General features: G+C 38.3%; 1 protein-coding gene across 3 annotated transcripts in view; it reads left to right on the top strand.

Annotated features, from left to right (window-relative positions):
- Nucleotides 1-752: 752 nt before the first annotated feature.
- Nucleotides 753-22,866, top strand: part of STAM2 (signal transducing adaptor molecule 2) — a 42,937-nt gene continuing 20,823 nt past the window's right edge. The window contains exons 1-6 of one of the 3 annotated variants that reach the window (XM_070579763.1): nucleotides 753-1,614; nucleotides 19,116-19,200; nucleotides 19,742-19,817; nucleotides 19,932-20,030; nucleotides 20,962-21,108; nucleotides 22,666-22,735. In XM_070579763.1, the coding sequence (XP_070435864.1) occupies nucleotides 1,575-1,614; nucleotides 19,116-19,200; nucleotides 19,742-19,817; nucleotides 19,932-20,030; nucleotides 20,962-21,108; nucleotides 22,666-22,735 (517 nt within the window). In that variant the 5' untranslated portion in view covers nucleotides 753-1,574. The remainder of the gene's footprint in view (nucleotides 1,615-19,115; nucleotides 19,201-19,741; nucleotides 19,818-19,931; nucleotides 20,031-20,961; nucleotides 21,109-22,665; nucleotides 22,736-22,866) is intronic. The other 2 variants (XR_011528355.1, XM_070579764.1) reach the window with 2 other exon arrangements.

Raw genomic sequence — 22,866 nt, 5'->3', positions numbered from 1 at the left:
CCGTTCCAACACTAAGCCTAAATCCTAGATAAATCCATCTAGAAAGTCCCAAACATATCTTGAACATCCTAGGCTCAATGTTTTTTGAAAACCAGCTCCTTTCACATGCAAATGTACCTTTGTCATTGGTGCACCTAGCTTTACAGCATAAAATGCAACCACCTTTCTGAACTATTCTGTGTCCTTGGATTCTCTTTCCTATATATCGTCTTTATAACAGAGGTCGTAAAATGGTTTTGTTGGACTCGTTAAAATATTGAAGCAATTGTTAACATTTAAAAAGTCACTGAAAATTGGAAGCTCTAGTAGGGTCCACACTTCAACAAATGACTGAAGTTTACTAGTAGCTGCCATCTTTAGATACATGCTGCTGGACTGGATATTCACAGCTACATGGAAAAGTATTTACTGAGCACCTATTACTTGCGGGACACTTGTAGGTGCTGGAGACACACCAGTGAATAGAACTGATCATGGAGTTTACATTCTAAAGAGGGGAGACGGAAAACATAGTAAGTAAATTATAGATTAGGAAGTGATAAATGCAATGGAAAAATAAAGCACGTTTAAGAGGGATAGGGAGGATGTGGGTGGGAAGGGTGCTTGCACTTTTACATTCATCTAAATACCTGCCTGGCTCCTAGGCGTATTTGAGTTTGTGACCCTTATTATACATCAGGGTTGTCACATACTGTCATGCGTATGTTACACGCTGCCCCTATAAAACTGGCAGCAACTTGAAAGCGTGCCTCATTAGTCTTCGGATTCCCAGAGTCGAAGAGTGTTTCCCCGGCGAGATCGCGACGGAAAGCGAAAAGTTAGGAGTCCCGACAGAGCCATGGTTACTTCGACCACCGCTTTCCAGGACGGTTATTCTGGGGTTTAGGCGCCGAGGAGAGCGCAACGCTGAGAGCGCCCGAGAGCAGGGCCAGACCCTCCGCCGACTCTCAAAGCCATTTCTGCGCTGAGGCTCCATCGTTTCCAGGGCAACGAGACTGTGACGCGAAGGCAGGCGGGAGGCCACGGCCACGAGGGACAAACCTGCAGTTTAGGAATACACCAAATGAGCGGGAACTGGGCCTTCTAAACCGGCCCCGCACGCGGAGAACACCGGACGACAACGCCCCCTGCAGGGCCGCCGCCGGGACTGCACGCTTCCGGGCTTCTGGCGTCGCCCACTACGAGGCAGACAACTTCCGGCCCCGAAGGTCCCCTGCTCCGTGGCTTGCCGGGGTCCTAGCGATGGGAAGGTGGCCGCGGCGGTCGCCTGACCTCTACGGCGGCCTGGGACAAGGGCTGCTGCCTCCTCCCGGCGGACGGCGGTGACAGAGACGCTGAGAGGATGCCCGTGGCTGGCGGGACTTTGTCCCGGGACGGGGTTTGCGGGCGGCGCGCGGGGGCGGCGCGCGGACCCGGACTGGCCCGTCAGGCGGGAGCCGGGCAGGTGCGGTGGCGGAAGGGCGAGGACGCGGGCGGAGCGGAGCCGTCTAGGAAGCCGCGGCCGGGTCACCCAGCCCGGAGCAGCCGCCGAGCCTCAGCCGGACCGCAGCGACGAGGGCTCGGGTGCCGGCGCGATGCCTCTGTTCACCGCCAACCCTTTCGAGCAAGACGTGGGTAAGTGCTGCGCCCGGGCGCCGGGCTGCTGTTTGTTGTGCTAGAAAGTGGGCGGTGGCGACTCCGGGGACTGGAAAGCCCAGCAAAGGGCGAGAAGGGGGCGGCGCCGCTGTCTCGCCGCCGGGATTTTTCAGGGGACAAGCTCGGCGCGTCACCAGCGGCCTGGCAGTGCCTCCTGCCCACCTGAGGTTGGGGACCCTGATAGAGGTCCGTTCTTCTCGCCAGACGCAGAAGTAGGGAAGAGCCTGGGGCTCCCTGGAGACTGGACTAATTAAGCAATTGTGGAGTTGATGATACAAACTTCCTGCTCCGTCTTGAGCTGGTTAAACGCTCCCCTTCTCCCTTAGGAGATGAGGCAGCAGTGGAGACTCTGCTGTCTAGGGCAGCCCGACACTAGAGCCCTCGACTTGCCCCCATTCAATAGGAAAAACCTGTTCCATATCGCTTATATGCAAATAGATCCAAGTCCTGATCGCACAGCGTCAGCATTTATTTACAGAGGTTGGAAGCATTACTCTCTATCCATGGATGGCGCAAGTGCTACGAGATGTTCTGTCTTAAGGGTATGAAAAGGCAAATCCTAGGATATCAGAACAGTCCAGAACAACTCATAGTATTTTATTTGTCGGGGTCGTAAGAGCGCTGATGTCTCTGACTATGGAGTGACGAAAAGATGGGCGGGCTGTGAGAATTTATTTGGGGTATTAGAATAACAGTAAAACAAACTGGCTGAGTAAACATTTTTTAGCAGTAGTTAGCAGAACCCTAGGCAGAGTTTTAGGACTTTGGAATGAAAAAAACGCCTGCTGAAGATTGCCAGTCACACAGAATACTGCACATCCTAGTAGTGAACCACCTGTTTCATAGTTAAAATTTTCTAATTACGAGGAGACTCTAGGAAGTACTCTGTTTTGGTATTATGTGATCCCTGCAGCGTGTTCAGAAGTCAAATATGATGTATGTTATAAGCCCCTTCCTTCCCAGAGAGCTAAGAAATTTTATATCTTGACCCTTAGTCTTCAAATATGTCACACGGGTGACTGGCATAAATCTAGGAAGCATCACCTTGAGGCTCGCAGCCTCTGCTTTTGGAATACCTAAATGATGTCTTCCTTTGTCACAGTGAGATACGTACTTGTTAACTGCTGTGGTGAAGACTTTCATTTGTCCTCGTGAAATAAAACAAAGGGTAAAATAGAATAAGACAAATGATTTTCAAACTTAAAAACTGTGGAACTCTTTTTTTTTCAAGGGACGTCTTGCTTTCAAGGGAGATCTTTCCCAAAGCCCATTGTTTTCTGAGTGAAAACTTCTCTGGGAGAAGTGGGCCTAGTTGCTCAGCCTGTTTGGTTTTTCTAAACCTTCCCCCCAGGCTTCTGAGGTCCCTGCGTGGTTTAGTCATAGCCTAGCACCACCCTTCAGACAAAAAATACTGCTATGCATAGATCGTTTCATGGACAGTGCCATCAACCAAAGCATCAGGTACTTATTTGTTAACTCAAATAAGTATGACTGAAGTCAGCATCCAAAAGACAGCTTAAGGGTGAAAGAGGGAGTTTGATTGAGGCCCGTTGGTAACTTCTTTTAGACCAGTGAGTGGAATTGATTGAAAAAGTGGAATGAAATACTAAGTTTAAACTGGCCTTAAACCTGTATCGTAGAATAGAAACTGTATATTGCGTTTTTCAGAACTTAAAGCTGCTTTTAATTTGAAATAGTTACGTAGTACAAGCAAGTTAATATTTAACTTAAGATGTCTACAGGAATGTTCCTTGCAGTGTCATTGTCCATTTCACCTGCTTTCTTGGATTCAGTCGAATTTTTATTACCATTGTTTCTTTTTTTGTCATACTTCTGTTCATCTTTCATTCAGCACACATCCATTGAATGATTACTGTGTATCAGACATTGTGTTAAGTTCTGGGGACAGAAAAATTTAATAAATTGGCGGAGTTCCTGCCCTCAAGGAACTCTCAGTCTAATGGAGGACATGTACACACATAAAAAGATAAGTGTAATATAATGTGATAAATATAGTACTAGAAATACCCGAGATGCTTTACGTTCTCCCCTTATTTGGAACAGCCATCTCCCCTGCAGAGACGACAAGGACCTTCGGGCAGACGACTTCCCTGTAAAGGTGTTGATGCTGTCCTCTCTCTCTCCCCGCTTTCCTGACAGCACTTTACCTGGAGGAAGTAACCACCTCTTACTATATGTATGACACGGTCATTTCATACTTAAGGGCCTTTAGAGATGAAACTACATTCCTTTGGTAGGTTCAGAGTTTCACCAGAAGGTGAGCAGTCTTTGCGACATTCATCTGGGGAAGAAATTCTTTTCTCAGACCCGGAGACAAGGCTGTAGTGGGTCAAGATGTCTAGGAAGGCGCCCCTCAGTTGATAATTGTATGTCACTTGTCAAATGGAAGCAGGCCAAAGGCTAGGCGCTTAGGAGCTCTGGCAAATTGCTATTTTTTCTTGGAGTCAGAACCTACAAACCCTGAAGTGTATGCTAGGTATGGTAGTGTTAGAGCTTTTAAAATATTCATTGGATTTCTTCAAATCTGGATTTATCTTTTGTTTTTTTTTCAATAAAATTCCTTTAAAGCTATACTGAGAAAAAGAAAGAAAATTTCTCCCTTCTCCTCCTAGCCCATCCCAGGCCAGAGTCATAAAAGGGGTGTGTGGGGTTCTTGAGGTGGAACCTGGTTGGGGCAGCCTTCTTAGGGGATTCCAAGGGGAAAGTGGAACATGGGGACAGAGACAGAGTAGGAAGATTTAGTGGTTAGTGTTAAAGGGAACATGTCATTCCCTTATGTTCTGTACCAGTTTTTCCAGTCTCACTGTGTTGGTTCCCGAGTCATGGTTTGTTCTGCTCCCTAACTCCAGTTCTCATTTGCATATCTTTTTTCCCCTTCCTCAAGCCACGCAGTCTTTCTTTCTGGTTTCTGCCTTTGTGCCATTTACTATTCCCCGATAGACTTCTGCTTTTTTCAGCAACCTTGTTGGTATCTCCTTCGTTGAAGATAGCTCATATTCTACCTCTACAAAATTCTTCTGACACAGTGGATTGAAGTGTGAACTTTTTTTTTTTTTTTTAAAGATTTTATTTTTTCTCCCCAAAGCCCCCCAGTACATAGTTGTATATTCTTCGTTGTGGGTCCTTCTAGTTGTGGCATATGGGACGCTGCCTCAGCGTGGTTTGATGAGCAGTGCCATGTCCGCGACCGGGATTTGAACCAACGAAACACTGGGCCGCCTGCAGTGGAGCGCGCGAACTTAACCACTCGGCCACGGGGCCAGCCCCTGAAGTGTGAACTTTTATCTTAAAAGGAGACTTTGTTAAGTGAAAGTTGAATGCGTGTATTGCTGTGTCTTTCGCTTGTGTTGTGTTCGATGAACTTGTCAGTGAGGAGCTTGGGGCCTTTCAGTCATGGGATTTTTTTCTCCATGAAATTTTATAAGAAACTCTACTACAAAAATAGATATTGATAGGGGCCGGCCCGGTGGCGCAGCAGTTAAGTTTGCACATTCCGCATCAGTGGCTTGGGTTCCCCGGATTGGATCCTGGGTGCGGACATGGCACCGCTTGGGAATCCATGCTGTGGTAGGTGTCCCACATATAAAGGAGAGGAAGATGGGCATGGATGTTAGCTCAGGGCCAGTCTTCCTCAGCAAAAAGAGGAGGATTGGCAACAGATGTTAGCTCAGGGCTAATCTTCCTCAAAAAAAAAAGATAGTGATAGCACTCCAGTAATACAAATTTACTTTATATGTTCAAATCTATAACATTTACATTCTGACTGAGTCAATTCTTGAACACAATAAGGTTGTTACAATCTTTGCAAAGAATTAGAATTAAAAAGAATTTTTGGTTATGATTGCGAATGATAGCTTTAACAGCCAATTTTTTTCTATACTGTATTTTGCTTATGTGGTACCAAAAATTCTAAGGCTTTCAGATAGTTACAGATTTTAATTAATGTATTTTGTAATTTTTTACACTATGAAATATTTTTAGCTTAGAGTACAAGATATAACATAAACTCCTTCCTATCAGCCAACTCTGTGAATTCCTAATATTTTGCCACACTTTATTCTTTTTTTAAGAAAACATTTATGATATTTATTATCTAGTTGAAATTATCCAGTATATTTAGTAGCTATCTGATCCTATTCTTTTCCCTCCCTTCTCAGAGTTAAACACTCTCCAAAAAGATATACACTCTATTTTATAATGTTTATACTATACATATTAATATACTATATGTATCGTTTTGCATATTTTTATTATTTTATTGAGGTCATAATAGTTTATAACATTGTGAAGTTTTAGTTGTACATTATTATTTGTCAGTCACCATACATATGTGCCCCTTTACCCCTTATGCCCACCCCTCAACTCCCTTCCCCTCTGGTAACCACTCATCTGTTCTCTTTGTCCACGTGTTTGTGTACCTTCCACATATGAGTGAAATCATGTGGTGTTTCTTTCTCTCTCTGGTTTATTTTGCTTAACATAATACCCTCAAGGTCGATCCATGTAGTTGCAAATGGGATGATTTTGTCCTTTTTCATGGCTGTGTAGTATTCTAGTTAGTGTGTGTGTGTGTGTGTGTGTGTGTGTGTGTGTGTACACTACGTCTTTTTTATCCATTCATCAGTCAGTGGGCACTTGGGTTGCTTCCACGTCTTGGCCATTGTGAATAATGCTGCAGCGAACATAGAGGTGGATAAGTCTCTCTGAATTGATGATTTCAAGTTCTTTGGGTAAATACCCAGTAGTGGGATAGCTGGGTTGTATGAGGCTTCTATTTATTTATTTATTTTTTTGGTGAGGAAGATTGGCCCTGAGCTAACATCTATTGCCAATTTTCCTCTTTTTGCTTGAGGAAGATTGTCACTGAGCTAACATCTTTGCCAGTCCTCCTCCATTTTGTATGTGGGATGCCACTACAGCATAGCTTGAGGAGCAATGTGTAGGTCCTCGCCCAGGATCCGAACCCGCGAACCCCGGGCTGCTGAAGCGGAGCACGTGAACTTAACCACTAAGCCACTGGACTGGCCCCTCTATTTTTAATTTTTTGAGAAATCTCCATACTGTTTTCCAAAGTGCCTGCACCAGTTTGCATTCCCACCAGCAGTGTATGAGGGTTCTCTTTCCTCCACATCCTCTCCAATATTTGTTGTTTTTTGTTTTGGTGATTATAGCCATTCTAACAGGTGCAATGTGATACTGTAGTTTTGATTTGCATTTCCCTGATGATTAGTGACGTTGAACATCTTTTCATGTGCCTGTTGGCCACCTGTATATCTTCTTTGGAAAAATATCTGTTCATATCTTCTGCCCATTTTTTGATCGGGTGTTTTGTGTATTTTTAAACTTCATAAAAATAGTGTCATTCTTTGTCATTTGTAACTTGTCATTCAGCATTTTTTGTGTTATTCATATTGCTGTTTTTAGCTCTAATTCATTAGTTTTAACAGTTATATGGTATTCTGCTCTATGAATATACCACATTATTTATCTGTTGTCCTGTTAATGGAGATGAAGTGTTCTCCAGTTTTTTACTGTTAGAGACAGCACTGCAATGAAAGTTCTTATCCTTGCTTTCTTGTTCACATGAGTGAGAGATTCTCTAGGGATTGTATCTTAAGGGGAAACTCCTTATTAAAAGAGTAGATAGTGCAAAGTTGCAAAATATTATATGGTGCAGAATTGCCCTTCCGAGTACTTGTGGGAGATTTTACTCCCACCGGCAGTGGAAGTGACTCCCTTGTTGTTCCACATTCCAACACTGGGTATTGTCACATTTTTAAATTTATGCCAATTTGAGGGGTGTGAAATAGGGCATTGTTTTCATTTCAACTTCATTGCTAGTAAAGTGAGCATCTTTTCATATGTTTCTTGGTCATTCTGTTTTCTTTTTCTAAAAATCACCTGCTTGTTACTTTTACCTATTTTTCTGTTGGATTATTTTGTCGTACTGATTTTTAGAGTTCCCTGTACATTCTCTACTAATCTTTTGTTGGCTGTGTGAATTGCAAATATATATCTCAGTTTGTTGCTTCTTTTTATTTCTGATGTCTTTTATTGTTAAAAAAAAATAGGTTTTAGTTCAGTGATATTGTCTTTCTCCCTTGATTCCATTTTTCTTGTTTAAGAGAGCCTTCTTTTCCCTGAGATTATAAGGATCTCTTTATATTTTCTTCTGAAAGTTTTATTAAAGTTTTAATTTTCACAGTTAGGTCTTTAATCCACCTGGACTTGATCTTTGTGTAGGGTCTGAGTAAGGATTTGAGTGAATAATCAGTCGATAATAGTCAATAATCAGTTGTCTGATCACTTATTGAAACGTCTGTCCTTCCCCACTATTTTGGAACTCTCTCTCCTTCGTGCAGTACATTTCCTTCCCTGAGGCCTGTGTCTGTGCTGTCTGTCCGTCTACACTATTCTCTTTATCTGTCCTGCACCAATACCACATTCTAATCTCAGTGGCCTTTATCGGTAGTAGGGCAAGCTCCCCTGTCTTGTTTTTCTTTGTTTTGCTAGTCCTAGCTGTTTTTGGCCTTTGTTCTTTCTTGTGGGTGTATGATCAGATTGGTGAAATCATAAAAGGGAGTTTCTTTTAGGGTCTTTTAGGATTTAAGAGAAAAGACATTGTAATTTATATTTCTGTTTCCTGTAAACTGATGATGTTGGTAATTAAGAATGTACTTTTTTATTCCTTGATAGTAACATTTACTTCTAAGCTTACTTAGATTATAGTTTGAAAGTAACGCGAGGGTAAGAGAATGATTTTTCTACAAGTGAATATACCACATAATACTGTAGCAGCGTGTGTCTGTGCTGCTTATTTTGTTCAAATGAAAGGACCACAGAGGTGTGCTGAGCGTTGAAAGAGCAGACCTCATTTACAGGGATGAAGTGCAGCATATCAGACTCTGGTTACTTGACAGCTGATGGTTCTAACCACCTATCACCCAGATATCAAAACTGAGGACTATATCATTTCTTTATCTCCGCTTATTCTTTTTCCTCCTTGGTTGCCTGTGTCCCCAGATGTAACCTTCTCTTTCCCCCTCCCCTTGGCTTTTCACTGTGTTTAAGTTATAAAGTTTTTGCTCACAGTCTTTTTCCTGTTTCAGATTATCAATCAGTAACATTTGTCAAACCCCCTTGGTGAGAATGTGTTTCTAGAAACCTGAAACATTTTGGTATTGCTCATTCTTTTCCCCAATCCTTTTTTTTTAGGACTGAGTTTCACATTAGCTTATTGGCATCTTCAAGTCTTCTTTTGGAGTAGTAAATATTGCTCCCATCTTTTAGACTATTCTACATTATTTTCCTTCTTTCTTTCTACTTATTTATTTTTTATTGAGGATGTTATTTTTCTTAGTGGACCTGTAACTGCCTATACTTAAAGAACACGCACCTCTCTGTTCCTACAACAGCCTCTGGAACACTTAGGTTTCTTTACCACTGAGACTTGTTTGTGACACCTATCACTGTCCCGTTACAAGGAAGACTTTCTGTAGTTTCCTATAGTTAAAGAATGTTGAGAACTGAAGATCCCATGAAGTAGTTACAGTTCTGACTGACTTTTAATGCACCCTCAGAGGTTGTGTTTAATACATCTCGTATAAAAGCATCAAGAGAAATGATGAAGAATTTTAAAATTTTATTATGCACAATATCCCTATTATTTAGTGTAATTTATAAATGATAGTGGCATATAGGATGAGAAAATTTGTTCATTAGTAAAATTTTTATTGCAATTGAAAACTCACAAACTCTTGGTCAGTAAATATTCTCTTATGAAGCACTTGTTTATTTTCATTTGCAACATGAGAATTGTAGTGACTCAGAGTTTTAGTTCATGAACTAAAAGGGACTTTTTGTTGTTATCTCGAGCAGCTTCTTTTGCTTTCATATGTCATGGGATGAATTATCTTAACATTCTTTTCTAAAAGCTCTGCTTAAAGAAATCTAGCACATGCCACGTTTTGGTTTTCCTAGTAGTACTAAGCCCTTGAGGTGGAGGGTTGAAGGGAAGAATTTTTTTTTTTAACATTGTTGCCTTGTTAGGCTGTGTTACTTTATTTGATAGTGAGTAAATATTTGTATTTAGTACAGGGATTAAACCTAAGAAAGTCGGTGTGACACATAGCAGATCTTGCTCCCTAATAATTATTAACATCCTCAAGTGGCCACCTGCTTATTTTTAGCTCATATGACTTTAGTTTCATGTCAGAAATTTGTCAGTATGTGGTGATGCAGTTTAAAAAATTTTAGCCATTCTAGTGTTATCTCATTGTGGTTTTAATATGCATATATCTGGTGACTACTGTTGTTGGGCACCTTTAAGTATATTTATTTGTTAAATGAATATCCTCTTTTTGGAAGTATCTATTTAGGTCTTTCATCCATTTTTCTTCTCACTTAATTTTCACAACTTCTCTTTTAAACATGGCAGGCATTTTGATCTCCATTTTACAAATGAGAACGCATTCAGATTTGAGTCAGCTGAGGTGAACTACCTAGAGACCTTAAGCTAGTAAGTTTCAGAGCTGAGTGTAGAGAAGGCCGCTGTCCATTGTTAATGGGTGATAGGTGTACTCCACATGTGCATAGAGTGTGCATAATGATTTCCTCAGCCTGCAGAGGTCATATTATCACCCCGCCAGCCTAACTGCTTTTGATTCTCCATCAGTGACGTTTTGGCATGTTAGTGGTTATTTTGGAGACTCATTTTTCCCTTTCCCCAGCTATCAGTAAGTGTCTTGCATATGAAGCTTCCTGATAGGTCTGTTACAATAGAAATTATACTTCCTACATTTGTGCTTCTGCCCTGTTTCCGTCTTGTAAGGCTGTTTATGGAAATGAGCGTGCCCGTTTGTGGAGTTGGGAGGGAGCATGGCTCTCACATAACAGAGTTACAGAGGGCATCTTGAAAGTATCAGCTAAGAAGAAAGTGAACTTGCAGGAATCTAAAGGCTGGCCCAAGACCTTTTGCCTTTTTAATAGATGGTTTACAATATTAAGAGACAGTAAAAGATGATTTTGGTGTGGTTTTTTCCTCTCCTCCTTCCTATCTGCCCAACTCTCCTAACTCTTCCTAGTTCCCCAAAAATGTTGGTGATGTGTGAAATGGAAAAAGAGTGGCAGTCCTCTTCTATATTCCACCAGAGCAAGAAAGTCTTAATATATTGTATTATTAGATGATGTAGTAGATGGAGTTACTCATGGCATTCTGCCTGATCCTTTTCTGATAAACAAGACTTGAACTTGCATCTGTCTTATTCAGTATGTTTAAAATGTTCATACATAGGAAAACTGAAAACTAACTTGTTGGGACGAATAAATTCAGCAGTTTTGAGCAAAAATTGCACTCAAGAAGCAGTTTAATATAGTATTTAAACTTGGAGAGTATACCGTGAGCTGGACTGCCCAGATTGAAATCCTGTTTTACTACTTACTAGCTGTATGACCTTGTGCTCATTACTTTTCTGTGTCTCAGTTTCCTCATTTATAAAATGGAGAATCTTTACTTCATTGGATTGAAGTGTAAGTTTAGCGTGTGTAAAACGCTTTGAAGCTATCACTTGTTATTGTTGTTTTTAATTATTACCTGTCATTTCTCAGAGCTATAAGTAGGTTTTCATTTTAGGAGATAATGAAGAGTGTATTTTAAAGTAGAATTTATATTACTGCTTTCCCCAGAGTATACTGAAGATTTGCATTAATAAAAATTTACCCAAACATATCAAAACATTAAATGGGGAGGAGGATTCTATTAGGCTGAGGTATTGGGCATTTAAATATTTTAATCGAAATTTAATGACCACACAAGAATTGTGTCATCTAGAAACTTAACAACAAGTATACGTAATTATTTTAATACTATAAACATGTATGATTTACTTATAAACTAGAAAAAAATTGGCTCTCCTACATTTTCAGATAGCTAGTTTATAATGAATTGGTCCAAAGAAAGAACATTTTTATATCTTCAGTAGAATCTGTCAGCTACGGTTTCCTATTTGATACCAGAATGAATTCTATTTATTTATTTGCTTTTCATTTTCTAGTTTATTTCTGCTACTGAAATTTCTTTTTGCCAGTTTTTCCCTGTTCTTCTACTATAATTTTAAGGTATAAAAATAATTGTTTTTTTAATACATAAAAGCAATTTTTCCTCTAAGATCTAAGCATTGCTTTTGTCATGTCCCAAGATATTGATATGTAGTATCCTAATTATAGTAACTTTTGGTATTATGTCCTATTATAGTCTTAATTATTTATATATCCTGGTTGTTAATTTCCTCATGGCTGGATATTACATTTGGTTTAATAAAAATACATTGTATTCAGAGAATATACTGTGTATATTGTCCTAGATTATTTCTAGTGTTTGAAAGTTTCATGCACATTTGAAGAAAGATTTAAACTCGGCTTTCATGTGTAGTCACTTCTCACTTTACGTCGTTCCAAGTGCATGAATTTAGTTATCATGTTTTAGTTAAATAACACCAATTCCCCAACCATAAGCCTTGTAATATCCTGTGCATAGAACCCAGCCAAGCCTGCCTAGATTTTGAACTACTGAACTATGAGCTAATAATGGGTGGTGTTTTAAACCACTAATTTGCAGTAATTTGTTACATAGCAAGTTTAAAAAACTAATATACTAAGACTGTTCAGTTTTTTTAAATCTTTTTGCTCTGTTCTTCAAGTTTGGTAACTTCTATTGACTTGTCTTCACATTCGTTAACTCTGTTTCTGCAGTCTTCAATCTGCTTTTAAGCCCATGTAGTGAATTTTTTTAGTTGAGGTGTTATACTTTTCAGTTCTAAAAATTCCGTTTTTGTAGCTTCCATTTCTCCGCTGAGCACTCACAATCTACTCACTTATGACCGTCTTTTGCTTTAAGTCCTTGAAAAAATACGTAATACCTGCTTTAAAGTACTTTCTTTGCTAATTCTGACATTTGGGTTATGCTGTTATCTGTTTTTATTCATTACTTTTATCTTGATTGTGGAACACTTTTTTGCTTGTCTGGTAATTTTTAATATTATGCTGGTCATTGTGATTATTCTTTGTAAGAGGGCTGAATTATGTTGTCTTCCTTTAATGTTGGGTTTTGTTCTGTCAGGTAGTTATGTTATTGAAAGATCTTTTGGGTTTTTGTCAGGCTTGATTTTCTTTGTGAGACAGGCCTATTTCGATATTGAACTAAATTCTAAGGAGCCTTTACTCCTAAGGTGTGGCCTTTTTGGGGCTTCAACTGAATGCCTGAGATGTTCTCTCTACTCTAGTTGGGTGGAGTATTAGTTTGCTTGGGCTGCCATAACAAAATACTATAGACTAGATGGATTAAACAACAGATTTATATTCTCACAGTTCTGGAGGCTGGAAGTCCAAGATCAAGGTCCCAGCAGGATTGGTGTCTGGTGAGGGCTCTCCCCTTGGGTTGTAGATAGCTGCCTTTTCACAGTGTACTCACATGACCTCTGTGTGTGTGTGGAGAGACAATGAGCTCTCTGTTGTCTCTTCTTATAAGGACACTAATCTTGTTGGATGAGGGCTCCATCCTTATACCTCACTTAGCCTTAAAAACTTCTTTAGAGGCCCAGACTCAAAATACAGCAACACTGGGGGTTAGGGCTTCAACATATAAATTTTGTGGGGACACAAACATTCAGTCAGTAACAGGCAGGAACTCCGAAGACTCCTAGCAGCCTCTTAGTATCTGAGCTCTGCTAGAACTCGTAGAGCCTAACCCTAAGAGAGTGTGTGTGTGTATGTGTGTGCGTGAGTGTGAGTATGTAGCCTAGCCCTTGACCAAGGACCCATGGTAAATCCCTGTGCTCAGAAATCTGGTCTCTGTCTCCTAGCCGCTCTGCTTGGGCTAATTGTCCTTGTGTTGGGACAGGAAAGACTTCCTAGGCAGAAAGCTGGGGCTGTCATGAGGCTCACTTCCTATTTCCCTTCCCTCACAGATCTCAGACCTGCCCTGCCTGTGTTTCATTTTCTGAATTCAGTTGCCTCATATATTTTGGCCTGTTTTATACTTGTTTTTGGTAGAATAGCAAATCTGCAAATAGCAGCTACTCTGTCGTGGTTGGAAGCAGACCAGTCATGAATTTTTATTTCCAAACATAGTAGGAGGAACTTTACAGATCTCTTGTGGGCATTCTTGTTTTATATAGTTAAATTTTATTACTGATAGAGTGTGTTTTATTAAAAGTTTTATGAGTAGACTTGAATTCCTTTGAAAGTTGTCTGGTGAACATAATGGACTGTGTAGAGGGGTGCCTTTCTTTGTGTTTCTTAGAGGTATTGATGGAATGATTCTTTATGATATCGCTAGAATCTTTCTGAAATATTTCACTGTATTCGAGGCTCTCTATATACAAATCAAAACCTGGTGATGAAATGTTATGACTTACACCCACCAAACCCTGGAAATTTAGCATTTAGGCCCCAGGAGGGCTCTTTTCACTTTCTTCCCCTCTAGGCATTTGACACAGGATAATGTGAGATACGGCCCCAACACTGGGCAAAGTGACATGCTGTAAAAGAATGGTTCCTTAATTATAATATTTAAAATTTTCCAGGAGTTTAAAATACTCCTAAGTACATAATTTAACTGTTATTTAGTTCACTTGAAAAATGAAATCCTTTTTGGCAGGCCATTATAAAGTCTTCAGATTTTATACTTTTTAAAAAGAAGCATTGTGAGTCCTATTTGTAGAGAGTAAACTATGCTGGATAGAGTATTCAAATCAGGATTTCTTCCATTTTCTATAAAAAAGCAAGTAAAAAATAATCTCTTTAGATATTTTTGAAATTTTGGAAGGGTTTTTGGGGATATTGAGTAGGCTTCACATTTAATTGTGTATCACATGGCCAAAATTGAAAAAATAATCATTAAAAGTTGAGTTCTAGCAGAAATAGGTAGGTTATTAGATGGTCCGAAATCAGACTCAACTCTGTGTGTGTGTATTTGTACTCATATAATGTGTACCGACAAAATTTGGTAACTGATGATGCTGGCTTCTCAGATCAAAGGATAGATTCTAAGATGTTGGAAGTACTGACAAATAATTTGTAAAAATATTTTTCTGTCCTTGCCACACACTATTTTCCAGGTGAAATTCCAGAGAAACTACAGATTTGCCTATAAAACAGAAATAATATGCACTTGTGAGCTGCCTAAGGATGTTTCAGTCAACAACAGTCTCTATATACGATGGTGGTCCCATAAGATTAGTACCATATAGCCTAGGTGTGTAGAAGGCTATACCATCTAGGTTTGTGTAAGTACGCTCTGTGTTGTTTGCACAATGATGAAATCATCTCAGAACATATCCCCGTCGTTAAGCAACGTAGAACTGTATATGCAAAAGAGAATATGGGTGAATATTTCATCTTCAGGTAGTTCTAAACACTGTGCCAGATGATACTATAAAAAGAATGATAGATCTGTACAGCTAAAAGGAAACCCCATCATAACCAAAGAGAAAAGATGACCATGAAGCTGGCAAGTCATATGTAATATGTGTAATATGCTCTTCAGATCCAAGACTTAGTCACCTATGTATCACAGTACAAGAAGTCCTTTGCCTCCCTCTTGAGGGATTCCCTTCCCCACTTACCCTGTTTTCTTGGTTGACACTCACAAAGATACTGTCATTCCTCTTTAGTAGACAAGCAGAGAACTGAAACCTCATAAGCCCGCTAGTATTGTTGCTTTTGTTGCCACATGGTGTTGCTATTGAAGTTTGATCCTATGCAGTCCCTTGGCTGTTTGTCTGCTCAGCTGTAAAGCTCTTGCTGGTCTAGAACTTTGCACACATTTCACTGGGGCCACCATATTGGGCATCATAAAAGCATTTTAGTTCGTATAACTCAGAACGTCTGCTGTTGTTTCCCACATTGAAACTCTTTTACCAGGATAATAGGATATGGAGGAGCAATCATCATCATTCATTCAGTGAACAAATATTTACTCAGTATCTACTGTGTGCCCCAGCTGCTATTCCATGCATTAGAAATAATAATAATAGCGAACAAAACAAAAGAAAAAATTCCTGCCATAATGGAACTTACGTTCATTCTAGGGGTTGAGGGGAGGGAGAGGGGTGGTGGCAGAGACAGATGGTAGACAAGATAAAGTATGCTACGAAACGTCTACAGAAGGGCCTATGCATGAAGTCCTGATCTCTTTTAATTATTTTATGTTTATTCTATGTGGAGCATCAATATGAATGATACCAGTGAGTATAACAAAGAAGACAGAGTGAGTACTTGCTGGATTTAGAACCACAGTTTGCTGATAACTTCTCGCCAGCTTGTATAGACACTTTCTGGCCATGCTGTATGTAATGGTACATCTTACAGCTATTAAAAATATTGATATAGATGTATATTTATGGACATGGAGAGATGTTTATGATAAGTAGAAAGGCAGATTAGGAAATGTTATATTTAGTATGATCACAGTATTAGTGGGAAATACTTTTTCTGAAGTTTCGTTCCTGAGAAGGGAGTTGTGTTAGTGTCACCCTGAGTCTGCCCCTGCTCCTTTAATCACTTCATCCTTGATGTAATGACTTATCTGATTGGTAAGTTTGAGAGTAATTGGCCCTACTGGTGCCCTTTTCCATGTAGGAACCGGCTAGTCTATCCACAGCCATTGAGCCGTTCCCATCTCCTTCTCAATGGAGTATATGGTGCAGGGCCTCCCCCTGTAGGGAGAGGTCTGCCCCTGTGTAGTGCTAAGGCCTGCCCACCTCTGGGGTTCACTATTAGCAAGCGCATTTGTCCAGTACCTACTCTATTAGTAATGAGGGTGGTATTTCATTCTTTGTGTTATTTCTCAACTTGCTTATAACTTTCACAGGGAAGGGGTTATCAGTTTGGGGATGCCCTCTTTGGACACCTCAAACCTATGATCCTATTTTATTTAGTTGTACATATATTTTTATTGTTTTTCCATATACATATATAGAAAAAAGTCTGGAAAGATATGCATCATAGGTTTAAAAGAGGTTGGTAGAATTGGGAGTTTTTTTCGTGTCCATACTTTTGAATTCACTGAATTTATTATGTAAGTAATTAAGACAGAGTAAGCATTTTAAACTTCTAAAATCTACAGCCTGGTCTGACTTTCCACGTGGAAGAGTTAGTCATCTTTGTACAAGGGAAAAAGCTGGACCTGAGTAGATATGTTTCCACCTACATAGCTTGGTGCTTAAGTCTAGAACTTATGGTAGGCAAAAATATATTACTTTTCTAAATTCTCTTGCTTGTCATTTCATCACATATGTCAAAATAATTGCTTTCTATCTATAAATAGTGTTAGGCGATTTGCATGGTTTTAAAAAGTGAGTTCCAGCATTTAACTGAGGCTAACTGGATTCTGTATTTCTCTTTCCTGCTTGCAAAGTGTAACTGTTTGCTAAGCCTGTTTATTTTTTGGCTTCTTTATTATTCCTTGCCTTTTAAAAAGTAAGTACTCTAGATTCTTACCATCTTTTCTGCTTATTATCCCTGTGATAAGCCTATATGTATCTAGTACCCAGATTTGGCTATATTTGAAATTAGAGGATATATTTATTAAAAGGAGACAAGACATAAAGAAAATGTTTCTAATGTGGTAATGTTTTTAGACCCACCCATCTATATTAGCAGAAAAAACCCTTGTATCTCTTGAATTGAAATTTTGTAAAAGTTAATAGAGTAAAAAAATGCAACATAATTGTCATTATATTCTGATAATGCTTTTTAAAAATTTACTTTTTACTTTTTATTTTGATCATGAAATATCTCAGACCAGAAAAACATGCTGAGAATAAAATAAAGAATCTCTGGATACTCAGTGTATAACTCAAACACAACTTTAGAGATAAGCCCTTGTGTACCCTGTTTTGATCCCCTATCCACTTCCTCTTTGATGTTTATTATTCTTGTGCGTATGCTAATACTTTTACTACCTATGTATGTATCTCTGTAAAGAATATAGTGGTTTTTTGAGTGTTTTAAAACTCCATGTGAAACATTGATAGATTGCTGGTGAGGATGTAAAATGGTACAGCTGCTTTGGAAAACTGTTTACTAGTTCCTAAAAAAATTAAACATAGAGTTACCATACAACTGAACAATTCTCGTAGGTATATACCAAAGAGATATGAAAACATACATCCACACAAAGACTTATACACTAATATTCCCAGCAGCATCGCATTATTCATATTAGCCAAAAAGTTAAAAAAAAAAACACATGCAAATGTTCATCAGCTGGCAAATGGATAAGTAAAATGAGGTATATCTATACAATAAAATACTTTTTAGCAATAAAAAGAAATGAAGTACTGATACATGCTTCAACATGGATGAACCTTGAAAATATTATACTAAATAAAAGGAGCTGGTCACAAAAGACCATGTATTGTATGATTTTATATGAAGAGTCCAGAATAAGGACCTATAGAGACAGAAGGTAGCTTAATGGTTATCTAGAGTGGGGAGGATGGGCTGTGACTGCCACTGAGTGTGAATTTCTTTTTAGGGTGATGAAAATGTTCTGAAATTAGATAGTGGTGATAGTACACAATTCTGTGAATATATTAAAAACGTTAAGTTGTATGCTTTAAATGGGTGAATTGTATTGAGATGTGAATTATGTCTCAAGCTGTTTAAAAAGTTCGTGTGAATATAATATATTCTACTGTTACCTTTTTTAACTCAGCATCAGCCAAAACAAATCATATTGTGAGATTTACACATTTTTGTACATTCAGTTCTGTATAACTCATTTGCACGTTCCATTGTATGAATGTATTATATTTTATTAATCCATTTTCCTTTTTGGTTTTAAAAACAGTGCTTCAGTGAACAGTTCAATCTATATTTCCTTATATGATGACACATTTCTGAGGATTTCTTCCAAATTAGAATTTGATAGGATTATTGATAATTTGTAATTTATTTAGTGTTATTTAACTATTTAGAAGACATTTTATTGGTGTACCTTAGACCATTTAATTTATTTAATTATACAATTTAAAATTGCAATTAGTATCGTCCCATTCACAACAACATGGATAGACCTTGAGGGTATTATGTTGAGTGAAATAAGCCAGACAGAGAAAGACGAACTCTGTATGACTCCACTCATGGGTGGTAGTTAACGTATGGACAAAGAGAACTGATCGGTGGTTGCCAGGGGAAAGGGAGGGTGCGAGGAGGACACTAGGGGTGAAGTGGTATACCTATAACATGACTAATAGTGATGTACAAGTGTAATTTCACAAGGTTGTTAACTATCATAATCTTAATAAAAAAAATTGCAGTTAGTAAAAGTATCTTCTAAAGTTTTTTCGTAGTTTTGGCAAAAGAAAAGGTAGGGCTTCTTATCTGTTATGCCTTTCTGGGTATTTTAGTGTTAGGTAAGACATGTCCTAATTTTTGTGTATGCTAATATCTTATAGAAAAAGCCACAAATGAGTACAACACTACAGAAGATTGGAGTCTTATTATGGACATATGTGACAAAGTTGGAAGCACTCCTAATGGGTAAGATGCCCAGTCATGCCCACTGAATGTCTGGGAGCTGAATAACTGGTGTCTTTTCCTGATGTAAAGGAAAGGAAAATGGAAACTTTGAAAGGAAAATGGGATTTTACTAATTACTTTTGGGGATAAAAGTAAAGAGATCCTGGTGGCCAGATTTATGGGATTAACCTTATTCTGAAGGAACAAATGGAAAAGAGTTCAGCTGAAAACCTGAGATACATTAAAATACATAATTAAAGCCTTGACACAATAGAGACATGTGTTAACAAAGAATAGACTAATTATTTCAGGAATTCCCCTCTGATTTAGACATGTATAGGAGCCTTTTAGTAATGAAATAGATCAGTAAAATAGGTAACATACTGAAAAAGCCTTTCAATAATGAATGGATAAATATAATATCAATGAAAAAAGTGAATATAGCATATGGTGCTTTTGGGAGAGAATGCAGCAATTAAGCTGAACTGATTATACTTTAGAAGTTCAGAAGTTTGAATTGAAATTCTGAATAAATACTTAACCTTCTTCATTTTTTTCTTAGAGCAAAAGATTGCCTAAAAGCCATAATGAAAAGGGTAAATCATAAGGTTCCTCATGTTGCTCTGCAGGCATTAACTGTAAGTAAAAGTCATGTTATTATTTGACCCAAATTTTAAATGTGTATTTATTTCAGTAAGTTAAGTAAGATAATATCTCAACATTTGTATATTGATTTTTATTTTAATTAATAGCTTCTTGGGGCTTGTGTGGCAAACTGTGGAAAGATATTTCATTTAGAAGTGTGTTCCCGAGATTTTGCAACAGAAGTACGTGCTGTGATAAAAAATAAGGTAAATTTTAAAAAGAGAAGAAATTTAAGTCATTAAAAAATACCTATACTGTATGTCATTTTAACTATATATATAGCATTAATAAAGTATTGTAAGTGAAATCATTTTAAGATAAATTTGAAATAAACTTCGTGTTCTAAAATTTGATGTTTTCATTTGTAGCACCAAAAACTATTTTCCTCCCCAAAGTACATATACTAGTGAAAATAGCTAATCTTTGTTGAGGGAGAATAAGCAGTCACTGCTTTAAGCATTTTACATATACCATCTGGTTTAATGCTGTACTAATCCCTAGAAGTTAGAATCTCTTGTCATTCCTGTTTTATAGATGCAGAAACCTTGGGTTTGAGAGAAGTTCAGTAACTTATCCAAGGTCTTGCAGCTATTAAGTGGCATTGCTGAGGTTCAGATCCAGGTTTCTGAGACTTCAGAGTCCAAACTAACCACCATTCTGTACTGATTCCCATTAGAGATGGTGAGCAAAGGGGGCCTTTACTTTAGAGCAGGGTGGAGAGGGTCTTCACTACACGGCTGTTGTTATTGATTTCTTTGGGATAGAAACTCTGAAGCACCATTCTCAGGCTCTTTGTGGCAAAAATCCCAGAATTTTAGTTTAGTTGATGTAAAAAGCTTAATCTAATAAAGAGTTTATTAAGAAAACAGAGAAGAAATAACCTCTGAATATAAAAGATTTGTTGTCATAGTAAGACTTAGAAATTGATGTTCAAAAAGGATAATTTTGCAAGAAACAGCTATATCTTAAAATGTAAATAAGCATTTATCAAGTACTCATCTAGGCTAGAGATTGCTGCACTTTTGTTGGTGTTCATGTAGTTAAAGAGAATTTTGATGGTAATTCTCTTTGTTAAATAATTCAACTACTTACTTTAACCACAGGTTTTTTTTTTTTCCTTTGCCTTTTCTTTAAAAGGCTCATCCTAAAGTCTGTGAAAAACTGAAATCTTTAATGGTGGAGTGGTCAGAAGAATTTCAGAAGGACCCTCAGTTTAGTCTAATATCTGCAACTATTAAGTCTATGAAGGAAGAAGGAATTACCTTTCCTCCAGCAGGTGCTCAGGTAAGAGATTGATTCAGACCCATGGTTGACCTTATGCTGTTTTGAAGGTATGTCTCTTACGTAAAAGCTGGGCAAGGTCTGTCTTAATCATCATTACCCACCTCCACTCTCCAAGTGCCTATCTAGCATAACGCCTTATATTTAGTAGACATTCTAAATGTTGCCTGGATTTCTTTTACATATCAGAACTTTGAGAAGTGAGTCAGTCCTAAGTAATCTGTTTAATGCTACTGTAAGTCGAGAGTCATGCAAAAGGCATAGATGTTTGAGAGAGCCCTTCTGTTCAAGAAATTTAAATTTGGAGGGTGGCTCTGTACATGTGAAAAATAACTAAATTATATGTGACAAATATAGATTAGGGGTACAAAGACTAGATAGCAGGAGAGAGAGCTAACTACAGACTGGGATGGTGAAGAAGGTGAAGAGGTAGAATTTTTCACTGGAATATATTTCAATAGCTAAGAGAAGCAAAGAGGTCGTATCTGGGGAGGAATGACATGAACAAATCCATGGAATTGAGAAAGCTCAAGACCTGTTTGTTGAAGGGTGAATATGCCTGGAGTGAATGGTTTACATGTAAGATGAGTGAAACTGTAAGATCAGACATTTATTTGGGGAGATAGGGGGTAGCTTTAGTAGGACGGGGTTGAGACGGATAATGAGTCACCTAGTGGGCTGTTTATTTAGGTCTGTGGGAGAAAAACACTGTATCTTGGGTTTTGCTCTCAGTGCCTCTTTTGCCCTCAATTAATATTAGGATGTAGGCTAGGGAAAGAGACTAAGGGGAGTACTATCTGTTTTTTTATTTTAGACTGGAAATGAAAGAGACAAAAAGAATCTTTACAGCTGACTAGACCCAAGGGTTCAAGGTAGAATTTTAGGATAAAAGTCTTATAAGTAACAAAAAGCAAACATTTTCCTCCTCTGTCTTTTATACATATCATTCTCAAAAATCTGTGTTAAAGAACTGGTTGGTTGTTCAGAATCCTGGACATCTGTTTTCCATGCCTTTGAATTTAAGCATGACCTTCCTTAGTCCTGTGTTCTGCCTTAAGAGCCACTACTCTTCCAACACAATGAGTAGTAAAGAGGGCTTAACATTTATTCCTAAAACTGGACCTGTTGGCTCTGTCCTCCTTCCTCTTCTCTTCAGTAGTTATCAGGGCTTCTTGTTGCCGCTTCTTGAGCAGCTCTATGCTTGCAGCAGTATAGCGCCTCTCACTGAATGAGGGCCTTGGACAATTGAGATCAGGAAATGCCATCAGGAGAGATTCATATTTAAGTATTTCTGTATGCCAAGTTCTGTTTTAGATACTAAGATTTATGCAAAATGGATGCCAGGTCATGCCCTTTGTGATTTTATAATGTTTTCTTGAAAATTCTGATGTTTTATTTTAGTATTTGAAAACAGCTACTTAAAATTATCATAAAGAACTTCACTTTTAAATGAAACTCATTAGTTATATCATTTTTTTTTAGTTTACATGTGTGGGTTATTATAGAGCTTGTATTTTCTTTGAAAGGATAGTTGTGTTCATTTTACTCATACATTTACAGACTGTCACAGCTACTGCCAAGAATGGTACATCATCGAACAAAAACAAAGAAGATGAAGACATAGCGAAAGGTAAATGATCAAGCACATGTAATTTAGTGTTGCTTAAAACATTCTTGCCAGAACAATTTGTTCAAATAAAAATTATAATGAAACTGGATATACTTTTAGTATTTTACCTCAAATCTAAAAATTGCTAGGGT

The sequence above is a fragment of the Equus przewalskii genome, chromosome 17 (assembly GCF_037783145.1).
Source record: "Equus przewalskii isolate Varuska chromosome 17, EquPr2, whole genome shotgun sequence".
Classification (NCBI taxonomy): domain Eukaryota; kingdom Metazoa; phylum Chordata; class Mammalia; order Perissodactyla; family Equidae; genus Equus; species Equus przewalskii.
The sequence above is the reverse complement of the archived record's forward strand: the minus strand, read 5'-3'. Positions and strand labels throughout refer to the sequence as shown.